This window comes from Erithacus rubecula (assembly GCF_903797595.1).
Source record: "Erithacus rubecula genome assembly, chromosome: 4".
NCBI lineage: Eukaryota > Metazoa > Chordata > Aves > Passeriformes > Muscicapidae > Erithacus > Erithacus rubecula.
Window position 1 is genome coordinate 51,609,283 of NC_136686.1, and position 26,203 is coordinate 51,635,485.

At 38.7% G+C, this 26,203-nt stretch overlaps 2 protein-coding genes across 2 annotated transcripts; both read right to left on the bottom strand.

Annotated features, from left to right (window-relative positions):
* Positions 1–316: 316 nt before the first annotated feature.
* Positions 317–26,203, bottom strand: LOC306801406 (uncharacterized protein; the record flags this gene model as incomplete). Its single annotated transcript, XM_079304474.1, has 3 exons — positions 317–5,620; positions 18,659–18,735; positions 25,132–26,203. The coding sequence occupies 3 exons, from the start codon at positions 26,201–26,203 to the stop codon at positions 5,612–5,614; spliced, it is 1,158 nt and encodes a 385-aa protein (XP_079160600.1). The 3' UTR covers positions 317–5,611.
* ZBED4 (zinc finger BED-type containing 4) lies at positions 1,701–5,189 on the bottom strand (the record flags this gene model as incomplete). Its single annotated transcript, XM_079304473.1, has 1 exon — positions 1,701–5,189. One exon carries the CDS (start codon positions 5,187–5,189, stop codon positions 1,701–1,703), a length of 3,489 nt encoding a protein of 1,162 aa, XP_079160599.1.

The window sequence follows — 26,203 nt, forward strand, 5'->3', positions numbered from 1 at the left end:
AATATTAAGTAGTAGAGGTATAAACATAACACGATGGATTAACACTTGAAATACCTGAAACTAAAATATTTAGAGACACAACAAATGGAAACGTGAATTACTTGAGAAGTAATTCAGCCCATTTTCCTGAAGTTAAAACAGCCTTTGGAAAATGAAAAGAAGCAGAATCCAGGCCAAGTCCAAAGAGCTAAATGGAAAACCTGTCTTTTCACATAGTTTGTTCTGTGGTATATTTATGATTAAATTGTTTTAATTAATTTTTATTCAATGGTTGTCTTAAATCCATATGAAAATAAAAGGCAGTATTGACTACCACTGGAAAATTGCAAATAAAATGTTTAATTTCAGAAACTGAGTTCACCATTTATAAATACACTAAAACATAGTAAATGCAAAATTGGATTAGGCATAGGTAGAATATTTTAACAAAGCTACAACTTTTCTAAAAGGTCATAGGCAAATGATGACTTGTTTCCCAAAAATGTATCCAATGAAAACTGAAATTAAAATATGAATATTTCTAGTTAAACTCAGGAGAATGTTCCTTTCAAATTAAAATGCTGGCTATTTTTTCCATCTTATTTGAAGTTTTAAAGGCTCTATATCCCATTTGCCTGATGGACACCAACAGTTAAGAATCAACCCTACTATATAAAGTTCTAAGCAGTGCACCATATCCATAAGGCTATAACTGAAAACTGGAAGATCAGTTATTTCTGTACTAGGAGCTTTCAGACAGGCTGTTCTACACAATTGAAATTACATTAGGAGTAAGGGCTCAATTTTTACAATAGGGACCTTATAACTGTGATGCACTAAAGATTAGAGAAGGCTTCAGAATGACATTAGAGTCTTCTTGGTAAGTTTCTTGCCTTTTTTTTTTTGTACACGGCATTAAATAACAAGCATTAATTCACAAACTCTGAGAGAACTTCCAAAGACCTTTTATAAATACCCAGAATATTTCTGTAATTCACTTAAAATGTAAAACCTGAACAGGAGAACCCAGAATGGGAAGTTTTACTATGGATTGCTGTATAAGTGACATTCCATCTCATGTTAAATTTTAGATTTATTTTCAGATATTAAGTCAACAGTCTCCTGTAAACACATTTTCCTCAATAACTCTTCTTAATCCTTTAAGTACTTTAGGGCTTGCAGTTAAAAACATCGTATGATAAAAAGACAGCTTGAACCCCATCTTTCACGTACAGCTTTCTTTTGACAACTACAAAACCTTTTTTTCTTGCAATTAAAGCAATGTTCAACTAAAATACAGTACCTGGTTTATGGTTTTTACATAATAATTGAATAAAAAACTACAGAATAGAACTGTTTACATCTTTTTTTTCTTTTTTTTTTTTTTTTTGGCCATTCTATTAAAACAAAAGACTGAGCTTTTAAAAGTTCATTTACAATTATGGATTAAAACCTACATAATTTTGTATAATTTTACGAGACAGGCTATCTCTAGTGTGAACTTTTAAAAAACATATATACAATATCTGGCCTGAAGTACTATGAATAAGGCACATGTAGACATATTGAAAGCTGAAAAAAATGAACCTAAAATTTGGAATTATAGTCACTGATTAGATGTCATACATGGCCCCTACTGGAGCAATTTAAAAATCCAAGTTATAGATCGTTAATATCCAGTGAGCAACAACAGATTTAGTCTAGCAGTTTGTTCATTAGTTTCAATACTGGAAGTATATTAAAGGAAGATTCACTTTCAAAAAGATAAGCTTTTCAAAATGTTCAATCATTAGCCTTGACTGACTAAAGTTGTTGCTTTCATTGGATGTATTGAACAATCTCTCTGAAGGAACAATGCTTGGTGGACAACCCAAGAACCTGACAGCCAATTTTGACAGTACTGGCCAAGATGACTTCTTAAAGTTCCAGTAAGTTAGAGGATCACAGTTATGCTCAAGCACTTCTTCCTCCAAGTAAGAAAGCACCATTTCCTCTGGTAACTTTGCTCTCTCTTTCAGGTCTTTTGTTTTCTTCATGTCACCCATGAGTGACCAGAGATTATCTTCCCCATATGAATTTGTAGATGGTGAACCTATATCACATCCATTGGAAACAGGTTTATCATCATCTGAGGTAGAACTCATTATTTCCAGCTCCCTGATTAAGTCTTGTTTATATTGTTCAGCCTCCTCTTCTGTAAATAATGATGTTTTATACCGGGGATCCAGAAGTGTAGCAAAAATGTACCTTGGATCGTGAAGGGTGGAGGACAATCTGCTCACCATAGCTTCTTTCAAAGATTTCAGCATAGTATCTATGCCCATAGTTTCCTCAAATAGCATTTCTATTTTCCTGTTAAGTATATGAATCATTGGAATCACTTGGCTTAGCGTAGACATGTGTGTACTCATCTCCCTGCTTGCAGCTTCAAAAGGTTTGAGAGCATGACACACTGACTGCATGACTTCCCACTGATCACAACTTATTAGCTCCCGAAAGCTGCACTCGATTGACATTTCATCAATTGCTCTTTTCTGTTCAATAAGACGTTCAAGCATATGAAATGATGTATTCCACTTGGATGGAACATCTTGTATTAGCTGATGCTGAGGCAACTCATACTCTTTTTGCAACTCAGCTAACTTCTCTTTTGCTTTTGCTGACCGGTGGACGCGTTCACAGATCTTTCTTGCAATACTAAGCAGATTCTGAACCATTCTCTGGCTTTTAATAGCCTCATTTACAATTACATTAACAGTGTGACTAAAACATTGTACACTTGAATGATCACCTTCATTTAAAGTTTTCTCTATACTCTGATTATCAGTAACAGTAATCCCAATCTGAAGCCCAATGGAAGTAATCCACGTTTCCCACCAGTATTCTAGCTGCTTTTGAATACTGATTCCATTGTAGTCGCAGTCGATCTGTGATACATTTAACAGTGCTGAACAATGGTAATCCTCACATTGTGGTCGAAATGAAGACTCAAATGTTACCCAGTGAGCGGTCAGGGTTAGGTATTCTCGTGTTTGGTTGCTCATCCATATTCCAGATGTAAAATGGATCACTCCACTTTCAGCTTCTTTAAGATGTGAAATAATTATCTGTTTTACATTATCATACATATCTGGAATTGCTGTCCTAGAAAAGTAAGATGGAGAAGGTAAAGAATACTGAGGTTGCAAATATTCAAGCAGCCTGTTAAAGCCAATGTTGTCTACAAAAGAATATGGCTGAAGGTCAAGTGCAATCATTTCAGCTACAAGACTTGTGATTTTTTTGGCAACGGGATGAGAGTCACAAAACTTGTCATTGGTTTCATCAAAATTTGAAGATCCTAGTAATTCTGAGCGGAGTGGCATATGATTATCCGTAGATGGGGATAATACTGTCTCTGGGACATCAGTTTTCAATACATTGTTATGAAACCGCTGCAAATGTCTTAGAAGGCAACTTGTGCCTAGGTTTGTTGGCTTTTTCCCCCTACTTATTATACGTCCACAGTGTGTACATATTACTTTTGTTGAATCTGCAGAACAAATGGAAAAGTGATTCCACAGTTTTGAGGTCTTCTTACTATTAACCGGAAATATAATTTGATTATCATGTGTAACCATTGTAGGCAAGTCAGTCAACTTTGAGGATGAACATTCTGCAGAAGCCAAAGTGGCATAAGGAGAATTTGCCAAACTCATATCAAGAAAGCTCTTTTGGTTTCCAATTACATCAGGATGGCGTCTATATAGATGTCGCATTAAGCAGCTTGTACCCACATCTCCTTTCTTACCACGACTTATCATACAACTGCAGTATCTACATACTGCTTTTAGACTGTCTGCAGGTGAGAGTGAAAAGTGGTGCCAGACTTCTGACTTAAGCCTTTTCATAATCCTTTTATTTTGCTGAAACACAGCAGTAGGTTCAAATATTAGTGGACCTAACCCCTCACACTGTTTTTCAGGAGATGAAACAAAGGAGACTTCACCTATATCATCAGAAGATGACAGCATTGAGTCTTCCACTAGAGTATCTCCAGAAGTGAGATTGGTATGGATCTCCTCAGAGATCCTGTCTGGAGAAGAGGAAACAGAAGTTGGTTCTTTCATTAGTTTTCCAGGAGAGGATGACATAGAATTCAGATCGCTGTCTGACGGTAGTAAAGAAGGCAAGAGGGTAGGAGGAGTGGTGTAGAGAGGGGGTATGCTGGTACCACCCCCATTCTCTTGCAGGACAATGGAACGATGGGCTCTCCACATATGTCTTATTAAACAACTCGTCCCTAGGTCTTTTCCATTTTTTCCTCTACTGAATTCATTCATGCAATGGATGCAAACAGCTTTAGAATTATCTAGAGGTGACAAATAAAAGTGTTTCCAGACAGCAGATCTTCTTCTAGAACCTGATGCACTCTTTGGAATTACAACTGTTTTTTCTGCTACATTCTCAACAGTGTCATCATATTGGTTGTTGGCTTGCTGTGGAGATGAACCAATCATGACTTCTTCTTTGCTGCACTTTTCAGAAACTGAGAGATCTGATATTTCTTCAGAAGAAACAATGGAAACAGATTCCTCAATTATTCGATCTGGAGATGGTATTTTAGAAGCCATTTTCTTGACCAGTTTTATGGGGGATAACATAGAACTCAGATCTCCAACATCTGCAGACTGAGGTGGCAGCAATAATGTAGATGAAGAAAAGGAAGATATACCTGGCATAGTTCCATTTTCTTGAATTAGTACAGTGGGATGTGCTCTCCTCACGTGTCTCATGAGACAACTGGTACTCAGGTCCTTTTCATTTTTACCCCTGCTAAATTCTTTCATACAGTACATACATATTGCTTTAGTGCTATCTCTAGGAGATATGAAAAAATGGTTCCAAGCAGGTGACTTTTTTCTGGAGCTTATGTTTCTGCTAGAAAGGAGGCTTTGTGTCACAGCTTCCATTGCTACATCGTACAGCGTATTACTATACTGAGAAAAAAGAGATCCATAATCATCTTCATTTTCTGTAGACAAATATTTGCCAGGATTGTTGGTAATGAAGTTCTTTTCTTTGTCTTCCTGTTCATCACTGCTGTCTGCATGTTTGAAGTCATCTTGTTCTGTCTTTATATCCGTTCTTCCCAAAGTACAGTTGATGCTGTCGTCTTCTTGCTCTACTTTCAAGTTATTGATTTTACCCAATACAAAAGTATCATCCATTCCGGGGGAATCTGCTTTACTCATGTCCATGGATGATCAATTCTTGCCAAGACTTCATTTATGAATAAATATAGATAATTTAAAGATTATTTCAAATTTGATTAAAATTACGTGTCTTGTATACTGGATGTAAAACAAAATGTGTGCATGTGTTAAAATAATCTCTGGTTTATGAATTCTGTATCCGTGTTGCACATAAGCAAATATAATTAGTCATGAAAACGCATTTAAAAATTATACACTTAATTAATGGAATCTCATTTTTTCCCAGGATCAGGACATTTCAGGTCATAGATGAATGTTCTCAAAGACAGCTATTGCTATATGCTTCATGTTGTAAATATAATCCTAAAAGATGGATGTTCTGTTTTCTTGTTGAAGAAAGCCATTCTGTTCATCTTGATTGGGCAACTGAGATTCTTTTACACCATCTACAAAAAAAAATCAGAAGACAAAGTTGACTAACACACATTAAAAAACTACAGTAAAAGTGAAATGAAAACAGACACTTGGGTTTTTTTCCTTTGAAATAAAAACAATTCAATGTACTATTGGAAAAAACAAAGGGAAAAAACCAACATTTACTCAAAACAATTTATGTAGGCAAATATATCTACACGTGCAGCTCTGGTTCAACTTTGACAAAAATCTGGAGTCCAAGCATGACTTTTGTATTTGTTTGCACATGCCCATACTTCATCCTACATCATCATTCAACCACTGCATGCATACACACACACACATACATATCTAAATCCATTTACCATATAGGTGTCTGAATCTACCAATATATATGAACACAAGCAGGCATTTAATTATGTTAGCACAGAAATACATACTTAAAACCAAATGTTATATCCCAGTCCTGTATGTGAGTCCATCATACTGACAGCAGTCTTTAAAAGAAAAGAAGTAACCTCTGTAAGGTTACAGCCTCTGTAACCAATGCCTCTGTAAGGCATTGTCACATTAATCACTCTTCCTCTGTCCATAGTCACGTGTTTGTATTCATGCTGAAACACTCCCAGAAAACTATAGAAACAAGCTACTCGTAGAGTTTCATTATTAAAAACTGACACCTTTAATTTAGGATAACTGAGTGTTATAAATGTCATACAGACAGAGGTCTTGCAAAAGCGTAGCAATATCACTCAGAAGCAGACACACTGAGTTGCATATGCTGGTGCCCAGTGCAGCACTGCCAGCTGAAGTCCCTCACATGCCCAAAGGTCATACTAGAAAGCCCATTTACAAGACAACTGACTTCAGCTGTGAGTAAAGATTCTTCACCACCAATTCCAAAGAGCATATAAAGTTAGATACAAAAGGGCAACAACAGCCTCAAAAACTAGAACTGAGTAGTCCCTCACAAATATGAAGAAACTATCTGCATTATCAGTCACTTTTTTTCCACGGCAACTATACTAGAATATTAAATGTTGCCAAACCCTTTCTCATTTATTCTTCTGTGTCATTAATGCAGTTAGTGATGTCTTCAATCAAAATAACAAATATTTTTGGCCACACTACTGATGTCACACAATGCAATTTCTGCAAACTAGATTTTATGGAACTCTTTCTACACAACTGAAGCCAAAAGACAAATCTAAATTGATTATTTTAAAACCTTTCCACAATTTGTATGTGTTACTAAAACACAGGGGTGACTCTTGGGGTCCTGTGCAAAGTCAAGAGTTGGACTTGATGATCCTCATAGGTCCCTTCAAAATCAGCATATTCTATTATTTCTGCAATGGTAAAATTAGCCATAGCCACAAATCACATTAAAAAGGCTGTTAGTCACACTGACATTTCCCCCTGTATCAAGATCAATGTTTTATTACCTTTGTAAACTATTTTGACTAATTTTTCTCTGAGGTTTGTTTACAAAGAAATTAGAAACACTCACTTTCTGTGGATTTGTGATTTATGGAAAGCCTGTCATCATGGTAACTAACTTCCTTTCTTTTCCAGTGCAAGTGAAGGGGCAGGGAAAAGGAGGGGCAATGATTTTAATGCAGCTATTTTATGAAAAGGGAGATGGAGCAGTCAGAACTTGCTAAGAGGTAGGGAGCAATTCTGCTTTTTTTTTTTTTTTTTCTGTGAGAGTTTTAGTATTTGTGCCTTTCATTCACATTCTTGGAGGGGAAAAAAAATGTTTTCAGATACCAAAAGTTATGAGGGTTGAGGATGAAGAACAATGAAAGGAGGGACTTGAAGAAAAGGAAAAATCTTAAATTTCTACAAGAAATTTACACTACAGAGACTTTCCACTGGCTTGTGAGAACACATCTGAGAACAATTCTGGCAGCCAGACTAAATTTACATGACTCAGTATAAAACTGAATGAAACAGAAATTAGTGATCACACATGTACTGATGATACAGACACATGTGGATCTGGGACAAGACAAAGAGTGTAACACAGTCAACTTTTTTTAATAGCAATCCGATCAAGAGGATTTTTGTTTCATCTTTACTTTGATCTAATCTGTGAATTCGGAGTTTTACTACATACAGGAAAAGCAAGAAAATATAATAAGCTGTTGCGACTTAGGATCACAGAATAGAAAGGCTCACAAGCAAGTGGCTTGATGCAGAGCTTACAGAACATAAATTATGCAAGGAAGTGCCAAGTTACAGTAAGGACATTACAGATTCCTAGCTAGATTCACACAAAATAAATGTGTGTATCCACTATCATCGGGTTCTGATTAGGCTGTGTGCAATTTCTTTGGCTCAAAACAGGTAATCACATCTTTATCCTGCAGTTCCTATAATTTCTAAATTATGCAAGAACAATGCTAGGCTTTGAACAGAAAAATCTGCAGAGACACTTCAAGTGCCTCTGTCCTGATAAGCAGTTACTGCTCAACACAGTGAAGCTTAAGGTAGCTGTGATGGGAAGATTTGAAAACCTGATAAATAAGAGCAGTTGCAAACTTTATAACCACACTTAACTAGATTGACATTCATTAACAACACATTGCCGGTGGTTAAGTTCTTAATCATTATCAGCCATTATCACTACATATTCAAACACTTAGGCCCTAATCACCTTATCCTAAATTAGCTTTGAGTACACAATACCACTGAGCTGATGCCATGTAGTTAAATACTGATGGTTGTAGTCCTTGACAGTCTTAGTTACTGAAGCTGAGGTGAAGAGGTGAGGGAGTTGTTTGGACTCTGAAGCAGGAGCCATGGTGGTAGACTTCTTTTTTCCATATTTTTCCTTGCTGTCACAGCATGTTTTTCACATTCATACTCTCCTCCAGCAAGCAAGTGGGAAGCAATCTTGTCTGGTCCTGGCCCTACTACCTTCATTTCTTTAGGACCAAAAATTGTTCTTGTTCCACCAGAAATCTTATTATTCTGTATCCTTAGTTTTTGATTGCAGTTTTTACTGCTTGAATTTTTGATTCACATGGTTTTTGTCCTCCTTTTGTGCAATTAAACCCTTTGCAGCTATATGTTATTTCTATATTTCTGCTTAGCTGTGAAAATGCCTGCATACTGTTAACAGAATTATGCTATTAGCAGTGTTTAAAAGCACTCACAGACTATGGTCAGTTACACTATTTTAGAGTACTTTTGACTGAGTGTAAGACAAAGAAAAAAATATTTATATCTTGTCCAATTTGAGGCTGTTATAGGTCTCTGGCTATATAGTATGTATTTTTCTGGGCCTTGTTTCTGCCATCTAGAAATGAGCAGAAATAGCTGAGATTAGAGGAGATAATCACTTCCTGGGGAATCTCCAAAGTTGGATGGCCCTTAGAAGATTTTGAATGTAATTTTTTTTTTCTTTCAAACATCTAAGAATCATTTTTGTTGCTTTGACAACAGGCTGAATGGCACAGTTCAGAGGGTTGCAATCAGCAAGACAATTTGGTTAGAGGAAACCTAACTAGAAACCTGAAACACAGGAAGGTCCATCTGAATAAAAGGAAAAAAAACCCTTCATTTTGACAGTGACAGAGTACTGGAAACAGCTGCCCAGAGAAGTTGTGGAGTCTCCTTTGGAGATACTCAAAACCAGACTAGATTAAAGATAAAAGCAGGATTGTCCAACCTGTTCCAGCTGAACCTGCTTTAGCAGGGGAGATGATGATCTCCAGAGGTCCTTTCCAACCCCCATCATTCCCTGATTCTGTTATGATGTTAGATCACATGTAAAATTAAGTCAAGCTCCTTCCCCTCAAACACCCTCACATATTCAACTGAAACTTTCTTTAGAATACAGTACACAGAATACTCAGGGTTAGAAATAGAAATGTTTTTTATCTCCTCCTCCCATGCCAACTATATGTGCAAGTCAATCTGTTTTAATAAGAAACAAAAAGGCTGTTTTAAAATTTTATGGTTGCCTAGAATGAAGCATGAATTTGATTATGACCACGTTTATATAGCTTATTTATCCTTGGACCCAAGCTACTCAAAATTAAGGACTACTGCTAAGCAAACAGAATATTCAAGAATGAAAATGTTTTCAAAGATACAAAAAGCTATAGGCACTTAGCTCAAAGTGATTTATGTTTTTGAAATCTCCACAATGAGATAATGAGTCACTTTGCAACAAAACCATCTTCAAAGAAAATAAACAGAACTAAAGAACAACTATACTCAAATGCACTACTCTGGACTATTAGCTCCTGAGCAGTAGTTTGCTGTGGTTAAGAAGCCTACAGAAACATTTTATAGGATTTTCCATTCAAAATGGGATTATTGAAAGCATACAGTGGTTGACAAGAAATGTCTGGATAATGTCACTGATCCTCAGTGCCACAGCAAGCTGCCAGGACCAGAAGAAATCACTGCTGAAGGAAGGAGGTAAAAAGTGAAACACAGGTGTCTTAGAATTGCAGAGACATACATAACACACAGAGAAGTATGAAAAGTATGCAAGAACACTGGACCATAAGCTGATTACTTTTTGTAAAATAGAGAGTGGCCTGTAAGCTTTAAACAATTTTAGATTTTAGACTGAATAGTCAGGCAATAATCTGAACTTGATTATATGACAGAATCTTGGTGCAAATAATGGTCTAGAAAAAGTAGTTTAACACAAAAAATAATTACATTACTGAAGAGCATGTAGTATAAATGCAAAGACACACACCTGCAAAAAGCAAGAACAGTTTGTTCAAGAAAGATGTGAAGTGTGGAGACAGTGAAAGTAAAAGCATTTACTAGTTTGAAAAAAGATCAAGAATAGTAAGATTTTGAGCATAAGATGTACATAAAAGCTCATTAATAGTAATTTGCACATACAGATGTCAGTTTTATAATAGCATTTATCTTATTTATTTTTGGAAACGTACAGGCATAATTTAGGAATACATAAAAGCAAGCAATATAAGCAATAACAAACTTGAAATTGTTTGCTTCATCTGCAATGGCAGGTACTAAGCTAATTAAGGAATATTTGCTAAAGCAAAACAATCAAACAAAATAGAAACACACACACAAAAAAAAACCAAAAAAAACCCCTTAAAGATCCAAAGAACACATATCCCAGATCCTAAACAAATAAGCAGAACATATTTGTATAATTTTATAGTCCAGATGAACCTCACTGCTTTTCTAAGTTATAAATCCCTTGAAGAAGGAAAACTAAGAACAGTGCATTTTTTCTACAGAAATTTTTTATGACAAAATATTAGTACTAGTTCACCTGTAAGAAACTACAGAGGTTTGCAAGATACTGATCAATCAAAATGCAGAATGAGAAATGCAAAATTGGCATTTTAGTCACACTGAAACCAGGTGGGTCCTAATCTCAAGTCTCACAGAAGCTCACAGGAATTGGCACAGATGTACAAGAATGAACTAGAGGTATGCAACAGTTTAATCTTGAATAAAGTGCAGAAAGTCAGGCTTAATAGAAGAAACAAGTCATTCTGGACTTCATGGGAAATATGACTTGTAGAGAGCTGCTGGAAGAGAAAAGAGGTGACACCTTTACTATTCCATTACTTTTAAGTCACCTGAAAAGCAGATCTTATGAAAACTAGTATCTGCTATGGTTTTCCAAAGGTTTTGTCTCCATCTTGTAAAATAACCTCTCACATCCACAACCCCAAGTGTTCCATCTGGACACAAAGGAATGAAGAGTGCAAACAGCACCACCAATATTGATCACTGCCCCTTGTTGACATGAATAGTCTTCTGTGAGCTCCCCAGTGTGCTTGTGCTACTTGTTGGGACACGACACAGGGCCCTCTGATTTGCTGAAGTATAAAGATCACTCATGTCCCCTTCATGTTCAGGGCTTGGTGTAAGCTGCCAAGTCATTGTAGAGAAAAAAAACAAGGTGTAGGAAGCTGAGTATAACAGTCACCTTACACTCTGAGTACTCAAAATATATTTTTTAAAGTAAAATTTATTTTAATTCAATTCTTACAGTCATATATCCTCAATCATAAAACTTAAAATAATTGAGAAGATGCTTTTAAAATATGATACATTACTATTACACATTATTATACATTTCATATTAATTAAAGTGTGATAAGGAGGTTCAACTTAGCATGTATATTATTTATAATATTATTAAATAATATTATTTATTTATAATATCGGCCTGACATTTAGTTCTGGTATCTGTGTTTAGTGGTGTAGTAGGATGCTCTGCCTGGAATGGGATAAACCAACTTGAACAATGCCATTTGCAAACCTACAAGTGGTAAATGAAGAAGGGAGCATCATGCTGCTTTTGGTGAATAATGCTGAAACCAGCCTGACTCATCAGTCCCAAAGCTAAACATCCTGACAGTGAGATGAAGGTGTGGTAGATCTGTTCCTGGATAAATGAACAAACAAGTGATACTACTGATAACTTGTCCAAAGCTGCTGAGCTGACACAGCTGGAGACATCTGACCATCATCAGTCCCTTTACACTATAAAAGCCCAGTCCAACTTTTAATGCAGGGTCTTCAGAAGACATAATCCTTCTTGGAGTGTATGTATTCCAAGATTCCTTCCTTGAAAGGGGAACATCCCTCAAAGTTACTCCTCTTACTCCTTGAGGCTGAGCTAAAGAGATTTGCCCAAGGTCATTGTTATGGGTGAGTAACATTAATCAACTTAATTGTTTTGCCAGCTTTGATACAACTGCTTCAATACAACTGCTTCATAGTGTACTATAATAGTTGTTACAGTTTCTGTAACTGTATAGTAAATAATTCTGTAAATTATTTGTATCTAATCATTATAATAATATATCATATATATTCATATAAATCTATATGGTTTGTCATCCTTAATCCTGCAAGACAAAGTTATATAAAGGTTCAATTGCACCTCTATAATCCTTTAGACAAAAACCATTAAAAAGTCTGGACAAGACTGGATGCAGCCACATTCAGGCTCCTCTCTGAGGAGGAGTTTAGAAAGCATGGAGGTCCTTTCTGCACCCTCTGACTCACCACGAGAGCTGCTTCAACAAACTTTGAAGCGCCCATTCAGCCCACCAGTTTTGGTAAACAAGCTCAGTACCCAAACGTTTCATCAGACTCGATGCAGGCTCACTGCACAGCATGTATAAGAATAAAGCAGGTGTCTGATACAGAGTAGTGAGTCAAAGCTCAACCTTAGTTTTTGAGAAATCAATCTTCATAATTTATCTGCAAATATATTAAGCATATATCTCTTTGAAGCATCATCCTCCACCACCTAGACTTAATTAACACTCTGAAACATGCTAAAGCCCATAGCACAGAAATCCCTATTCCACATGGTTTTGAACAGAATTTATCTTAAAGGTAAAAAAAATGTAAAGCTACAAGAAAATAATCACCCTGGTCAAAACTTCACTCTCAACTTTTAGTAAAAAAACGAAGAAGCATATTGCATTACCACCACACATAACGTTATCACCGGAATTAGTAGCACTATTTAGTAGCACTATTAGTAGCACTATTCACACCTACAACAACCTGATAAGCCTTTAATTGTTGCTATTTTTTTTCCTTAGTGCACTAAAAATATCATCAGATCTTAAATGGGTCTATATTCCTTCACATGTCCTTTACTAACTTCCCATTGCAGCACAATGTAATGAAGGACAAAAATAAACAGGCTCTACACATGCTAATAATTTGTCCCAGCTTCTACTAAGAAATTACTCATAAAAACAGATCTATCACACTAAATAAATCATGTCAACATTTGTCTAGAATCCAAACTGTCTTAAGTGTTGAAGTGTTACTTCTCATTATCAGGTATGCAATACTTGCAGCATATGTTTCTGAGCTATTGTTCACACCTACCAAATGTCAGATCTTTCATTTGTTAAAATGCCAATGTTTTAAGCAATAGTTTCATTAAAACTTCAAGCAGGATTTTCCCAAGTCTTACACATCAGTTCAGTGTTGCTTCAGCAAATTATAAATTTATTTTTATATTTTTATCCTTTATAATTTTTGACAAACAAATGTCATATGCTGATATGATGGGGAAAATCAATGTTACAAGAAATAAGGTGGTTTTATTAAGAAAAAAAAATCTGTTTTTTTTTTGTTTTTTTTTTTTTTAACACAGCTGAAGCATGCACTGTTTGATTTAGAGCATTTTTGGAGCAGGACATCAAAGCTGTGTTTAGTATCACATGCTGTACAGTTTGAGGCTGACTGAAGACGAATGAAGGTTGCAGTAACACAACACAAGGGTAAAATGAAGATGATAAAAATAAGAACAGAGTATGAAAGATGCATCAGTATTACTGCAGAATAGGAAAAGCACACAACCAAAACTGCAGTAACAACAGATTAGTCAGAAGAGAATGAAAAGCAAAAGACTAAAGATGTACTCCATATTGCTAGAGAACATCAGCCTGCTTTCAGAAAAGCATCAGAAAATTTAAAGCAAAGCTCCTCTAACATCTCTTCTCTCCAAGTGATCAATTCTCTGAATAGCCCATTAGACTCTTCTCTTTCTTCTCCCATGCAGCCCACAGCTGATAAAGTAAAAGGGATTAGGACAAGTGAGTTTTCTACTGACTACTCTACCTTCCTAGCTTGCAACATAATAAAAAATATATACTTTTGTGGGCTTTTTTTTTTTTTTTTTTTATTAAATGTCTGTCTTTAAATCCAGTAAGAGTGAAACTTCAACCACTCTAAAGATGATTTCAAACAGTAAGAAATGAGACACCTGTAAAGAAGAAAGCCGAACAGGCAGGATGATGAAAAACAAGAAAACAAAAACAAAAAAACCAGTCATAAGAGACATGCCATGTTTTGTGTAGTCAGTCTTCTTGGAACTCTTGCTGAAAATATACATGCAAGTAGAAAGTGGAAAATGACCTCACAGAATGTAAACTGAGTCCTTGACAGAATATATTACACTAACTGTTACAACTATAATTCTTTTTGATATTCAAAATGAAACCATATCTGTTAAACTGCTAAGACTACCATGTAGTAGTATTTATTTTCATGCTAACCAGATGAAGTCTGAAGATGTCTGTTTTAAAAACCCTGCACAGCAATCCATCAACCCAATTCTGTGCTCGTATTGATGCCAGTTAGTTAGATGTCCTCAGATAGTTTAAACAGTGCTATTGAGTAGTTTTCCATTATTTATATGACATTTGTATATGTGTAACATGACAGAATACTATGCTTATATCCTGGAATGCTTGTGAACTCAAAGGAAGGTTAGAAAGAAAATTCAATTAATGGTACCCAAAACAACAAAAACATATTTTCAAGAGTATGAACAGCAGTTTAAATACTTCAGAGGGATTTCTTTAAACCTAAGCTGAATCCTTCTTTTGTCACAAAACTTGATTTCAAGTCAGAAGATACCCTGTATGGAGAAAAAAAAAAATCTTTGGAGAATCATTTGCAACTGAGGCTACCTTCTTTCTTCCTCATGTAATAAAATTGAAGAAGCATGTCTAGATGTTTCATAAAGTAAGGAAAAGGTCATCTCTTTACTAAATCTACCAAATAAAACAGAAAACAATATTCACAATACAATCCAAGTAATTAGAGTTCAGAAACACAGTTTCACCACAGTGCCAATGAGTACAAGAACTGTAACAAAAACACAGAGGTAACTTTAAAACCAAGCTTCCATATCACATGCAGGCATAATGCACATGCTCACAATAGGGGTGAACTTCTTATGCCTCTTTCAAGTATTTTTTGTATTCTGTATTTTCTATATAAATTGCACATTCATCAGTAGCACATGACATTTTCACCTGAAATCCCAGTTTAAAAACAATGATCAGATCTCTCTCCCTCTCAAAACAAACCTTCCTATTCATGGAACAGGGGAGAGAGAGGGAGGAATGAGTGTGCCTATCTCTGTACTCACTTGTCAACCAGCCTGTTCCCAGCCTCCATGACAAGAGGTACCCTCCTCTTAATCTTTTTTAGAGATATATTCTCTTTGTCTTCTTCAAGGCAAGGTAAGACATTGCAAAGACTTAACTTACTCAGACAACCAAGCTAAGGGTAGCCAACACTATCCACCAGCACCACAATGAGCACTAGCAGCAAGTGCAGAGACTCTCCCACCCCAGGCAAATTGCTCCTGCTAATAGCTTCTTCTCCCAAAATAAATGATATTTAGAAGAACCATCTAACTGCCATAGGGAGATCTTAATTTGATCAAAGAAGGTTTTGCTCAAGAAGCAAACAGTACAAGAAATTTTAAATTAAGAATAAAGCTTTTCATAGTACTTATTCTAACCAGTGCAGTTCACGAGCTTTAATTAATGTAATGCAACTTGCTTTTCAGATAAGTTTTACACAGAACAACTACATGGGCGTCCTATTCAGAGCAGGATCTACACCCCTATTAGTACAAGAACAGGTAAAAGAACAGATAACCCCTTCCATTCACTTGATTTCTGTTATTGTTAATAATTCTTTTAATAAACCTAATATTTTGTGAGGTATAGAAAAGGGAAATAAAAAACGTTTAGAGAAAAGGAATCTTCCTACTCTTTATCAGCATCATTGTATTTCCTGTCATAAATTGATTATGGTCTCCCCACAGTTCAGTAAGGCAACGAAGACAACTCAAAATCACTAAGAAAGGAAACAAACAGTACCTCAATTCCTCCCATTTCCCAGTACCAAAGCAAGGATGCTGCTGACACAGCACAATCTGCACACTGACTCCCTGAAAGCTGACCCACTCTTCCCATGTTTCAGCAGCTATTATTGCAAGTCACAGCAAGTGACAACCTCCCATGAAATGAGTTTTACACTCTTGGCTTTCATTTGTTTTTAACTCCTGTCTGTACACATGCTCCCATATCATGCATATCACATTTCCACCTTTAATGAAGAACAAAGAAGGGGAACCCCAGAGTAAAAGAGTATAAAACCAGAAAAAATTATATGACTGCCAAGAGCTATGCCACATTTTAGCACTGATGTTTGCAGTCTCAAATCTTAATTTAAGAAAAATTGTCATGAGCTAGAAACCAGTAGTTGGGTGTGAGACACAAACAGGCAGCAGTTTTCACACTGCTTTGTTCTCTCCCACCTTCTCAGGGCACATCTAGCACTACTAAAACCATTTAACTAGATTTTCTTCAGTGATCTAAACTGCACATAAAACTTACTGTATAGCAAAACACTGAAAGATTAATTCTTACAGTGGATGCTAAAGGATGCAAACTGGTAACACTGCTGACCAATCAAATTTTAAAATTTCAACAGAAAAGCTAACATCTTGACAGCAGAATCTTTGTTCTCAGGAGGCTCCAAATCTATATAAGTATCTGTTTTTAGGGTACCCACTGTCAAAAGCGTACTGCTTTAATCACAGATTAACAAGGGATCTATCAGAACACTGAGCTTGCAGTCAACAATTATTTCATACAGGACTATAAATCAATAAATAGTTGTTGAAGGTACTCATTTTCATTAGATAGGCAGTACTAAAATGGCTTATTTTCATTGAAGGCATTCAACCTTCAGAGTCACAATGAAAAGACACTTTATAATATCCTACAGTGTTTGACATCATATAATGAAACTGTGCAAAGCATTCAGTAACCTTGAAATAAGTATATTAGAATACAGCATGGAGAGTGAACTTTTGGATATTCTGGAAAAAAAAAAATACTGTCCCTTTTGTCAGATTTCTTTACAGTGGTATAAAAATGACCTGGGAGGCTGGTACAAACAACAACTACTCTCTCTTGCTCTTCAGCTATCCTGTGGGTTTGGAAAGCACTAGCAGCTCATTTTTGAGCTTATGACAGTCCACAGGCAGATTTAGTTTGTAACAAAATCTCCCACATCTTCTGTATGTGTCACCTAGGAAGAGAATGGAATGAATCTGAATCATACTTTTCCTCCAGAGACCACAGTCTTACAGGGCAAGGCTGTGAAAGTTGGAGTTGTTCAGAAGAGAGTGCTCCAGCGAGACTTTAGACTAGTCTTTCTGGAAGAGGAGTTTGTAAGAAGAGTGGGGACAAACTTTTCAGTAGGGCCGGTAATGATAGGAAAAGGGATATAGTTTTAAATTAAAAGAGGGTAGAGGCAAACTAGATATAAGGAACAGATTTTTTACAAGGATGGTTAAATGCTGAAACAGGTTTTCCAGAGATGCAGTAGATGCCCCATCTCTGGCAACACTCAAGGCCAGGCTGGATGGGGCTCTGAATAATGTGGTCTAGTTGAAGATGTCCCTCCTCATGGCAAGGGGTTTGACTAAGTGGCCTTTAGAGGTCCCACTTCTGATTCTATGAGCACACCAAGACTTCAAAGATCAGCATTTTCTCCATCTTAAACATTGCTAACATCCATATTAACTAATAATACAGATAGCTTAAAAATTGAATTATTGTATTCAGGACACAGAGGGGTTAGGATAAGAAATAAATACAAAGCTCTGAAACACTATACAAGAACAACATTTATTGTTACTCCACATATAAATTATTATCTTCATATGAACAATTTTCTCTCTATGGCATCTTATTCAGGAATCTCAGGCTTCCAAAAAAAAACCTGTATTCAAAAGCTCAAACAGAATACATATAGTTTTAATATTTTCAGACAAAGACCCTAGAAGAAAATATTAAAACTAACTTGCTCAAGGAAGACATGAAATCTGATTAAGACCCTGTAACCAGAGTACAGGGTGAATGCAGCATCTAAGTTACCTCCCCTTTTTAAACAGTATAACTCAGGGTAAGGATGTATATATGCCAGCTGGTACCAGAGAGTAAGAAGTGCCCCATAAATCATAAAATAGTTACTATTCCTGTACCACTCTAAAGATATCCAGGCTTCCAAACTTAATTTTTAAGGCTCAGGCCCTCATACAAGCCTCCTTCTAAATTATTAAGCTCCATACAAGTCAATGCATAGGCATACACTTCTTCATTATCTTTTCCCATTGTCTTCCTCCAAATTAATAAAAATAATGATACAAGACCCACAACAAACAAGCTGCTCACTAGTTTATTGAGAAAAACAAACAAACTTACACATCTGTTCCACTGCAGGCAGGCAGCTTCATTTGAGGTTAAATACTTGCCACTCAAACTTAATGAGATGATTGTATCTAAGGAAAAGAAGAAAGTAATTACTTTTGATATTTTTTAAACACATGAACTGTCACAGTGGCAACTCATGGGATGTTTCAAATTTCTCCTTAGGTGACAGCTCCAGGAGCTGTACTTACCCGACTCAACTTTTTTCAGATCTCTAGCTCTCACAATTATCAAGAAATATCAGACATTTTCACTTATGGAGCTCAAAAGTAAAATAAAAATTAAAATCCCTCAGATGATTGCTAAAATAAAATTTAAAACTGAAATGTTTGTATTTATTGTAGCACTACTCCATTTTTTAATGCTTACACTGAATGAAACAATCTACATTACATGCAAGATTTCAAAGGAGCTTGCTGACACCTTTCCCTGCACTAGAGGATTCACCTTACTACACCTTCTCTTCCTAAGTTAAATATATTGCTTATACACTTTACCAACCACGTGTATTAATCAACATGCAATACCATAGGATCAACAGAAGATTATCATTCCCTGTGTATAAGAAAGGAGTGATTGCAAGTGGAGCATATTAGATCACATATTTTGACTTAACGTGCAAGGCATTCTCTCTTACATTGTAGACATTACCCTTCTTGATCAGACTGAGGTGTTTAACACTAGGTATATACAAACATGCGTATTTATATGCACACTTAGGGGTTTTTTTCTTTAGGAAGGAGATCACCTCTCAGAGATAGTCCTGATGACTGGCTTAGAGAGCATTATGAAATTAACTATCTATCACTTCTCTTACTGACATTTTTCACTTAAAAACACTAAGTGCCTCTTAAGCAATTGAAACACCTCCAGAGCTGTGCTGCTGGCTAATTTGACTGTTGAGATACTTTAGCTATCCCTATTACAGCAACATTTAAATAATGTATGCAGAGAGGAAGGTGTCAGCCAAGGAGACACAGACCCACCAGAGGCAGGGTGATCAGTGGAGCAGTTAGGGAACTCTCCTCAGATGTGGATTAAGCTCCTCAGGCAAAGCAGGGAAGTAAACCTGGCTCTCCCACATTCCTTGCAAGTGCCAGAGCCATCAGACTACAGGCAAAATAAAGTACAAATATGCATCCTTGTGCTCCCTGATGTCTTTAAAAAAGCACCAGAATCCCTCAACCCTTACATTCCCATTTTCTCCCTCTCTGTGATTCGTTAAAGATTTCTTAAACTTGTTATAATTTCAAGCCAGGCCAAACATCTTGTTCTATTCAAATTAATGTTTGGGCTTTCTTGATTGTTTATTTTTGTGAGAAGAAAAACAAAGAAAAAGTAATTTTAGCTGGATCTCAGATTGTTTTTTTTAGACGCAGGCACTGATTCAGAAAATAGTACACAGAATTACAGCAACAGGTAAGCAGGGTAATTATTGAAAAACCACTTAACTTATTTGGGGTGAAACAGGTACAAATTCTTTGATAATTGTCACGAGATAAATATATTATTAAATATATTTTCCCATATATTTTGTAAATAATTGCAAAAAAGTATTGCTAAAATGTTGAGCTTTTAAAAATTCTCTTTTTGGCCCTGATTTTCAAGCTTGTGAGTATTAACCCCAGAACTGGCTTTTATATTAAATATACAGAAAATCTGAACCGTCACCTCAAAAATTACTCTAACTCATCACAGAAAAAACATATCTGTATGACCCTAGTGAATGCAAACTAGAAGATATAAAAATCCAACAACCTTTTGCACAGCTGTAACAAAAAGCTAGTAACCTTCTAAACCTTCAGAGCCAGATTGTCCAACCTGTGTCTTTAAACAAAGGAGGAAGGGAAAGAGGTGAGAAATGGAAAGGACACAACTGCACAGTAATTGCTACAGAGAGCACACAGGTTGGGAGTTTACACAAAGATTATAGTAATATAATAATATTTCTTATGTCAACATCCACTGAAAACCAGTCTTAGACTATGGAAAAGACTCATATCTCACCTCCTAAAATGTTGTTCAATATTAAAAAAAAAAAAAAAAAATCACCATTTATCCTGAATCATCACACCTGAATGAGAACATGGGCCTTAAAAATCAAGCTATTTCCCTGTTGTTGCCCATCATATTGAGTTCTATCTCATCACAAAAAACCAAAAAAAAAAAACCAAAAAAAAACCAAAAAAAACCCAAAAAAAACCAAAACCAAACCACAACCCCAAATCTAAATCAATGCTACCATGGTTAAACTATGTATCACATTAATTTAGGACAAAAATTCCTTTGCTTTCGCAAACAAAGAGAAAAAAAACATAAACCAAACAAACAACCAAAAGAAGCACAAAACAAATATGATAAAAGCCTTTAGTTTTTCTTACTTCTTGTTCTGAGAGCTTTAAATTCTAGATTTCATTAGAAAGCTACTATTAGGCCACAGAAACTACTCAATTTTTTTCACAAATTGCCTGAAATTAAACAATTCCACAGCTGTAAATTGACCAATATTGAGAATGAGAATGCCAGTAACAAATACAAAATAAATAGCCAAAGATGTGCAGAAAACAAGGCACATCTGCCATACAATAACTTTTTCTTTGTGAAGTCTGTTTTGAAAGTATACACTACAACAGGTAACATGTAAATTACATTAACTTAACTTATGTTCATACTACAAATACACAAATATCATCCTTACTTCAAGAAAAAAATGTCAGTCATGAGTTAAACACTCTGCTCTATATGGTGCAAAATTCTCCACTAAACTATCTATAATATTCTTTCTGATATAAAACTAAGCCAATATACATGTATCATCATGTTATTTGCATATGGCTGATTATTTAACTGTTCATTACAGTGGCAACCTCATAGCAAATCATGCTCACTTTGAAGATTAAACTCTTAAAAAATTAAAAGCAAGCTGCAAAGAAGCAGGATTTACAAACCCCCTGTAAATATTCTTCACTGCGAATGGCAATAAAATGCCACAAGCTGTTGGGAAATACAACATGTACATTCTTTAACTCAAACTTTCTCAGAAGAAAAAAAAAAAAAATCACTCAGAAGTTAATATACTTAGGATTCTAAAAACACACAAGAGAACTAATTCCAAGATAAAAAAGGGAGAAGGAAACAGAAAGACCCAGCAGGCTCGAAGGCCACTTCCTTCTGTAATACCTAGTTTTTACAAGTATTTGATAGGATATTCTACTTCAGTGGATGGACAATTTCAAATAAACATGTAAAATTCTGTTGCCGTCCTGTATTTTCCAAGGCACTATTGTAAGTCTTACTGGTGTGTTAATGTTTATTGAAGAAGACACCCTCTGCACTAACCTGTGACACTGGCTATTCTGCAAAAACGATTCTTGCTCTGGACATTTACTGTCTTGATTTAAAATAAGTCATAGTAGGGGGAAGCAACAGATAGAGAGGCTGCAGCAGACAAAGTAACAAAAAGATAGCAAACATTATTCTAAGCTCATCACCTGTCTGGCCTTCTGCTGTTCTATACCTTGCCTCTCACATTATCAATGACAATGCCATACCTGTCACAATTTTGCCTTTTACAGATGTCATGAATGAGAGGTTTGACTTCTTAAAGCAACACTGTCAAAGGTACTGGCAAAAGAAGTGCTTAATACGGATATGTGAACACGCACTTTTAGAGCTCAATGGCAAAGTTCCCTCTACTACTTAACTACACAGACTAAAGCATACAAAGGAAGATCAAATAAGCGATTTGGAATGATTTACACAAAAGCTGTGAATGCAAAAGCAGTAAGACTGCAAAGGGTATGAGTAGAAAGATAAAGGCGCAGAAGGATTTAGCAGCACTTAATACTTGAGTACTTTAACATTTACAAAGTGATTTGATAGTTTTCACAATAACTATAACAATGGCTTAACTATGGATTCAAAATAGTAACATTTGTAGCATAATCAATTCACATACGCACAGGTAAATTACCTATATGCATATTTCTATGTATATAAAGGCTCCTATGAAAAATTCCCCTCGAATTCACTAAAATATGTCAAATCCCTTTGCATTTCCCAATAGGCAATGGTGGCACCTTGAGGAACATGGAGTTGGGGGGTGAAGGGCTGACAGTCCTTGAGTGGCACAAGCTTGAGGGTTTGTGAGCTCTGGGAGGCACAGACACAGGCTGCTGCAGTCCAGGCGAGCTCAGACAGCCTCACTGAGGACTGCTGTTTATAGGGTCAGAAGGTGATTGACTTTGGTCATCAGCAATGTTCCTTCCTGACTGTAAATCAAGTCAGTAACTACTAAGATTTTTTTTTCCCCCCAAAGTGCAGTAACAATGATACCGTTCCACTCGGGCTACATCCAGGTAAATGGTTTACCAGGACTACAAGAGGTAATTGCTTATCCTTTGTTTCCCGCCTTTACCACGCCAGAGCTCCCGGTAGGATCAGGGAGTGCCTCACAGCCCAACTGGTACAGTCAAGGCTCACTTCACCACTCAGCTGGTTTGGTCAGGGCTCACCAGGAGCTTCCAAGAAGGCAGAGCAGTCATAAGGATGGGGGGTGTTACACCAAAAAAAGTAAAAGAGCTATTGTTATGTAACAGTACAAGTGTTTAGAAAACTTTTCTCCAAGATGTTTGGTTTAGGTATTTCATTTTACTTATCCTCCATCAATTCTTACATTTGACTCCTCTGGAGAACCCCAGTGGAACAAATTCCTTAACATCTGTTAAAGCTGCAAAGTACTAGCAACATAAAGTACCAAAGTAGCACCTTGCCTGTTTGTCTTATACCTAGCAGATAGCACTCAAACTTCTAAAAGCACACAGAAGAATTTATTTTGAACATATTTTTTTCCTCTGCAAAACCAGCCTCCATAGCTAATAATAATTAGAATGCCCCTGCCCAGTATTTGCACAAACACAGGCTTCCTAGTAGCAGCATAGTATCTTGGGGATAGTTAAGACTTTCAGACTTCACTCCCCCCAGTTTGTAAGCCACGAATGTCCTCCCAAGGGTGTACGCCTGCTCTTAAAGTGAAACACTGCTTTACTGAAGATAGCCTTTAGAAGGAAAGTGCTGTGCTCATGCTTTTGAAAAGCAAAACAGATACACATATATAGTGGGCCATAAAGACAACAACAGGTAAGTAAAGTCTGGAAAGTACATTCACATTATGGGAGTTTGAAAAGCTTTCTCTACTTAGTATTATAGTATAGTATGACAGCTCACACTAAATTATTGAAATCTCCCAAAGGAAGGCACAGAAACAAGACAGGACTGCTTCTAATACATAAGTACTACGGAGAAAGGTCTCTACATGGCAAAGCCTAACTCTGCTAAACTCAGCAATGGTAAGTGGAACCACCTTTAACGTAAATGAGGCTTTAATCTTTCAGTACAATAATAAATGTTTTTATACTTTTAATAGGCTGTATATGCAGCAGACAACTTTGAAAGTACTGGATACCCTGAAAACTCCAGTAAGCATTCTAACACAAGCACTCTAACATCAGCAGCTGCCTCAGTTTAGATCTAGAAGCTGCAAAAGACACTTTTAATCAAAGTTACCACGCCCCAAGCTGAAAACGAGAGCAGCACTACAAACAAGAAAGCTAAATCCTGCACTTTTCCGAGACACCATTCTTGAGCGACTCTCCCCAGAAGGGATGGCTGGAACTTCTCCGCACACAAGCGCAGTGGCGGTGCTTACGCCGCGGCCGGAGCCGCTGGCGGGCGCCTGTCCACCTCGTGTCCTATTTCTCGGGGGGGAAACGCTTTTCAGGATTCCCGGGCTTTCCGGTCCCGGCGCCGACCGGGGAGCCTGTACCGAGGCGGCCGCCGGTGCCGGGCGTTCGCACCCCGAGGAGGGCGGTGGGCTCTCCACGCCGGGGCTGCCTGGGCCATCTTGTGTCGGGATGGCAGCGGCCACATGGTCACCGCTGCCTCGGCGGGCCCGGCTCCCGCGGCCCCGCCAGGTGGGCGCGGGGCTCAGCCCCGGCGGGTCCCGCCGGCCCGGCCCGGCCCGGGCCGCGCACAATGCGGGGGCTCGAGGGGCGCTCGGCACCGCCGCGGGCACCCCTCCCCGGGCGGGGGGCGCTGGGGCCCGCCGGGCGGCCCGGGACAGCACCGAACCCCTGGGCACCAGCGACCTCCGTTCACCGGGCCGTCCGGGCCCCCTGCGGGGCCCCGCAGACAATGGAGCCGGCACCGCGGGCCTGGCTCCCGGCTTCTTGCACTGCCCTGCCGCCACACACCCCCTCCCCGGCCTAGCGGCGCTGTCCCGCGGGCGTTCCCGGGAGGGACGAGGCGCCGCCGGGCCCGGGACGCAGGTCCCCGGCCGCGGAAGGCACCGAGGCCGCCGAGGCCAAGCGCGGCGGTGGCGGGCACAGGAGTGGAAAGGGGGGTTGCGGGACCAGACAGCCGTACCGCCCCGCCCGGTGCCCTCCCGGTGCCGGAACAGTGCTACTCACCTCCCCGGGCGGCCGCCGCGGGGGAAGCCGGAGGTCGCCGTTGCCGCCGCCCGGCCGGGCCCGAAGGAGTTAAGAGGAAGGGCCGGGCGGGCCCGTCCCATTCATTACCCGGCGCTTTGTCTCCGCCGCCGCCGCGGCGCTGAGCAGCTGCCCCGGCTCGGCCGCCGCGGGCGCGGGGCGCAGGCGCGGGGGGCGGTGCCACGCACGGCGCGCGACATGTCAGCGCGCCGGGCCGCAAAATGGCGGCGCGGGTCGCGGTGCTCAGGCGCCGCGGGGTCTCTTCGCCTCCGCGTCCCGGCGGCGCCCCAGGCGGGCCGGGGCCCGATACCGGCCTTCTCCGCAAGGGCGCGGCCGCTGGTCGCTGCGTCCCGCTTCGTTCCTGGGGCGGCTCTGAGGGCGGCGAGCCGGGGCTGGGGCGGTTCCTGCGATGCTTCAGGCCTGCCGGGACCTCCGCCCGCCGGCTGCGCCTTCCGCGGGGGGCTGCGGGCGGGCGCCTGGCATTCCCCTGGGCCGGCCGTGGAGAGGCTTTCCCGGGCATCGCTCCGCTGGAGCGGGCACGGACATGCCGTTCCGAGCGCAGCCCTCGCCTTGTCAGGAATTTAGCCTCCATTATATCCGCAGTTAAAGCCGCCCTGATGTGTACGCGTGGTCTCACGCACAGTGGGTTTGGTTCTGGGCGCTGTTCTGATGTACCGAGTCTGCCGCGGGAGGGGCCCTTGGCGTGGCGCTCGGGTCCCGCCCGAACAGGCATCCAGGGAAGGATGTCCAGAGCTAAGGGAGAGCACTGCGCCGCTCCAGCAAACAGTAGCCTGCTATATGCTTGAAGTCGTGTTCTGGATAAAGCTCCTCCACTTCTGGTATTCGGTTGTAGGTCGGTGATTGTCTTCTCCGATTGAGAAACATTAGTTGAGGTTATCAATGGGCCGAGTGATCCAGGCTTTTCAGGTGAGGTCAGGGTGAAGAAGGGTGGTTTGTTGGGTCCTTTTGATATATGTTGTTTCTCCGGAGAGCTGAGAGAGATATAATCTGCTGTGATTGTGGCATTTGTTGTCAAATTCCCAGTGGCTGTCAT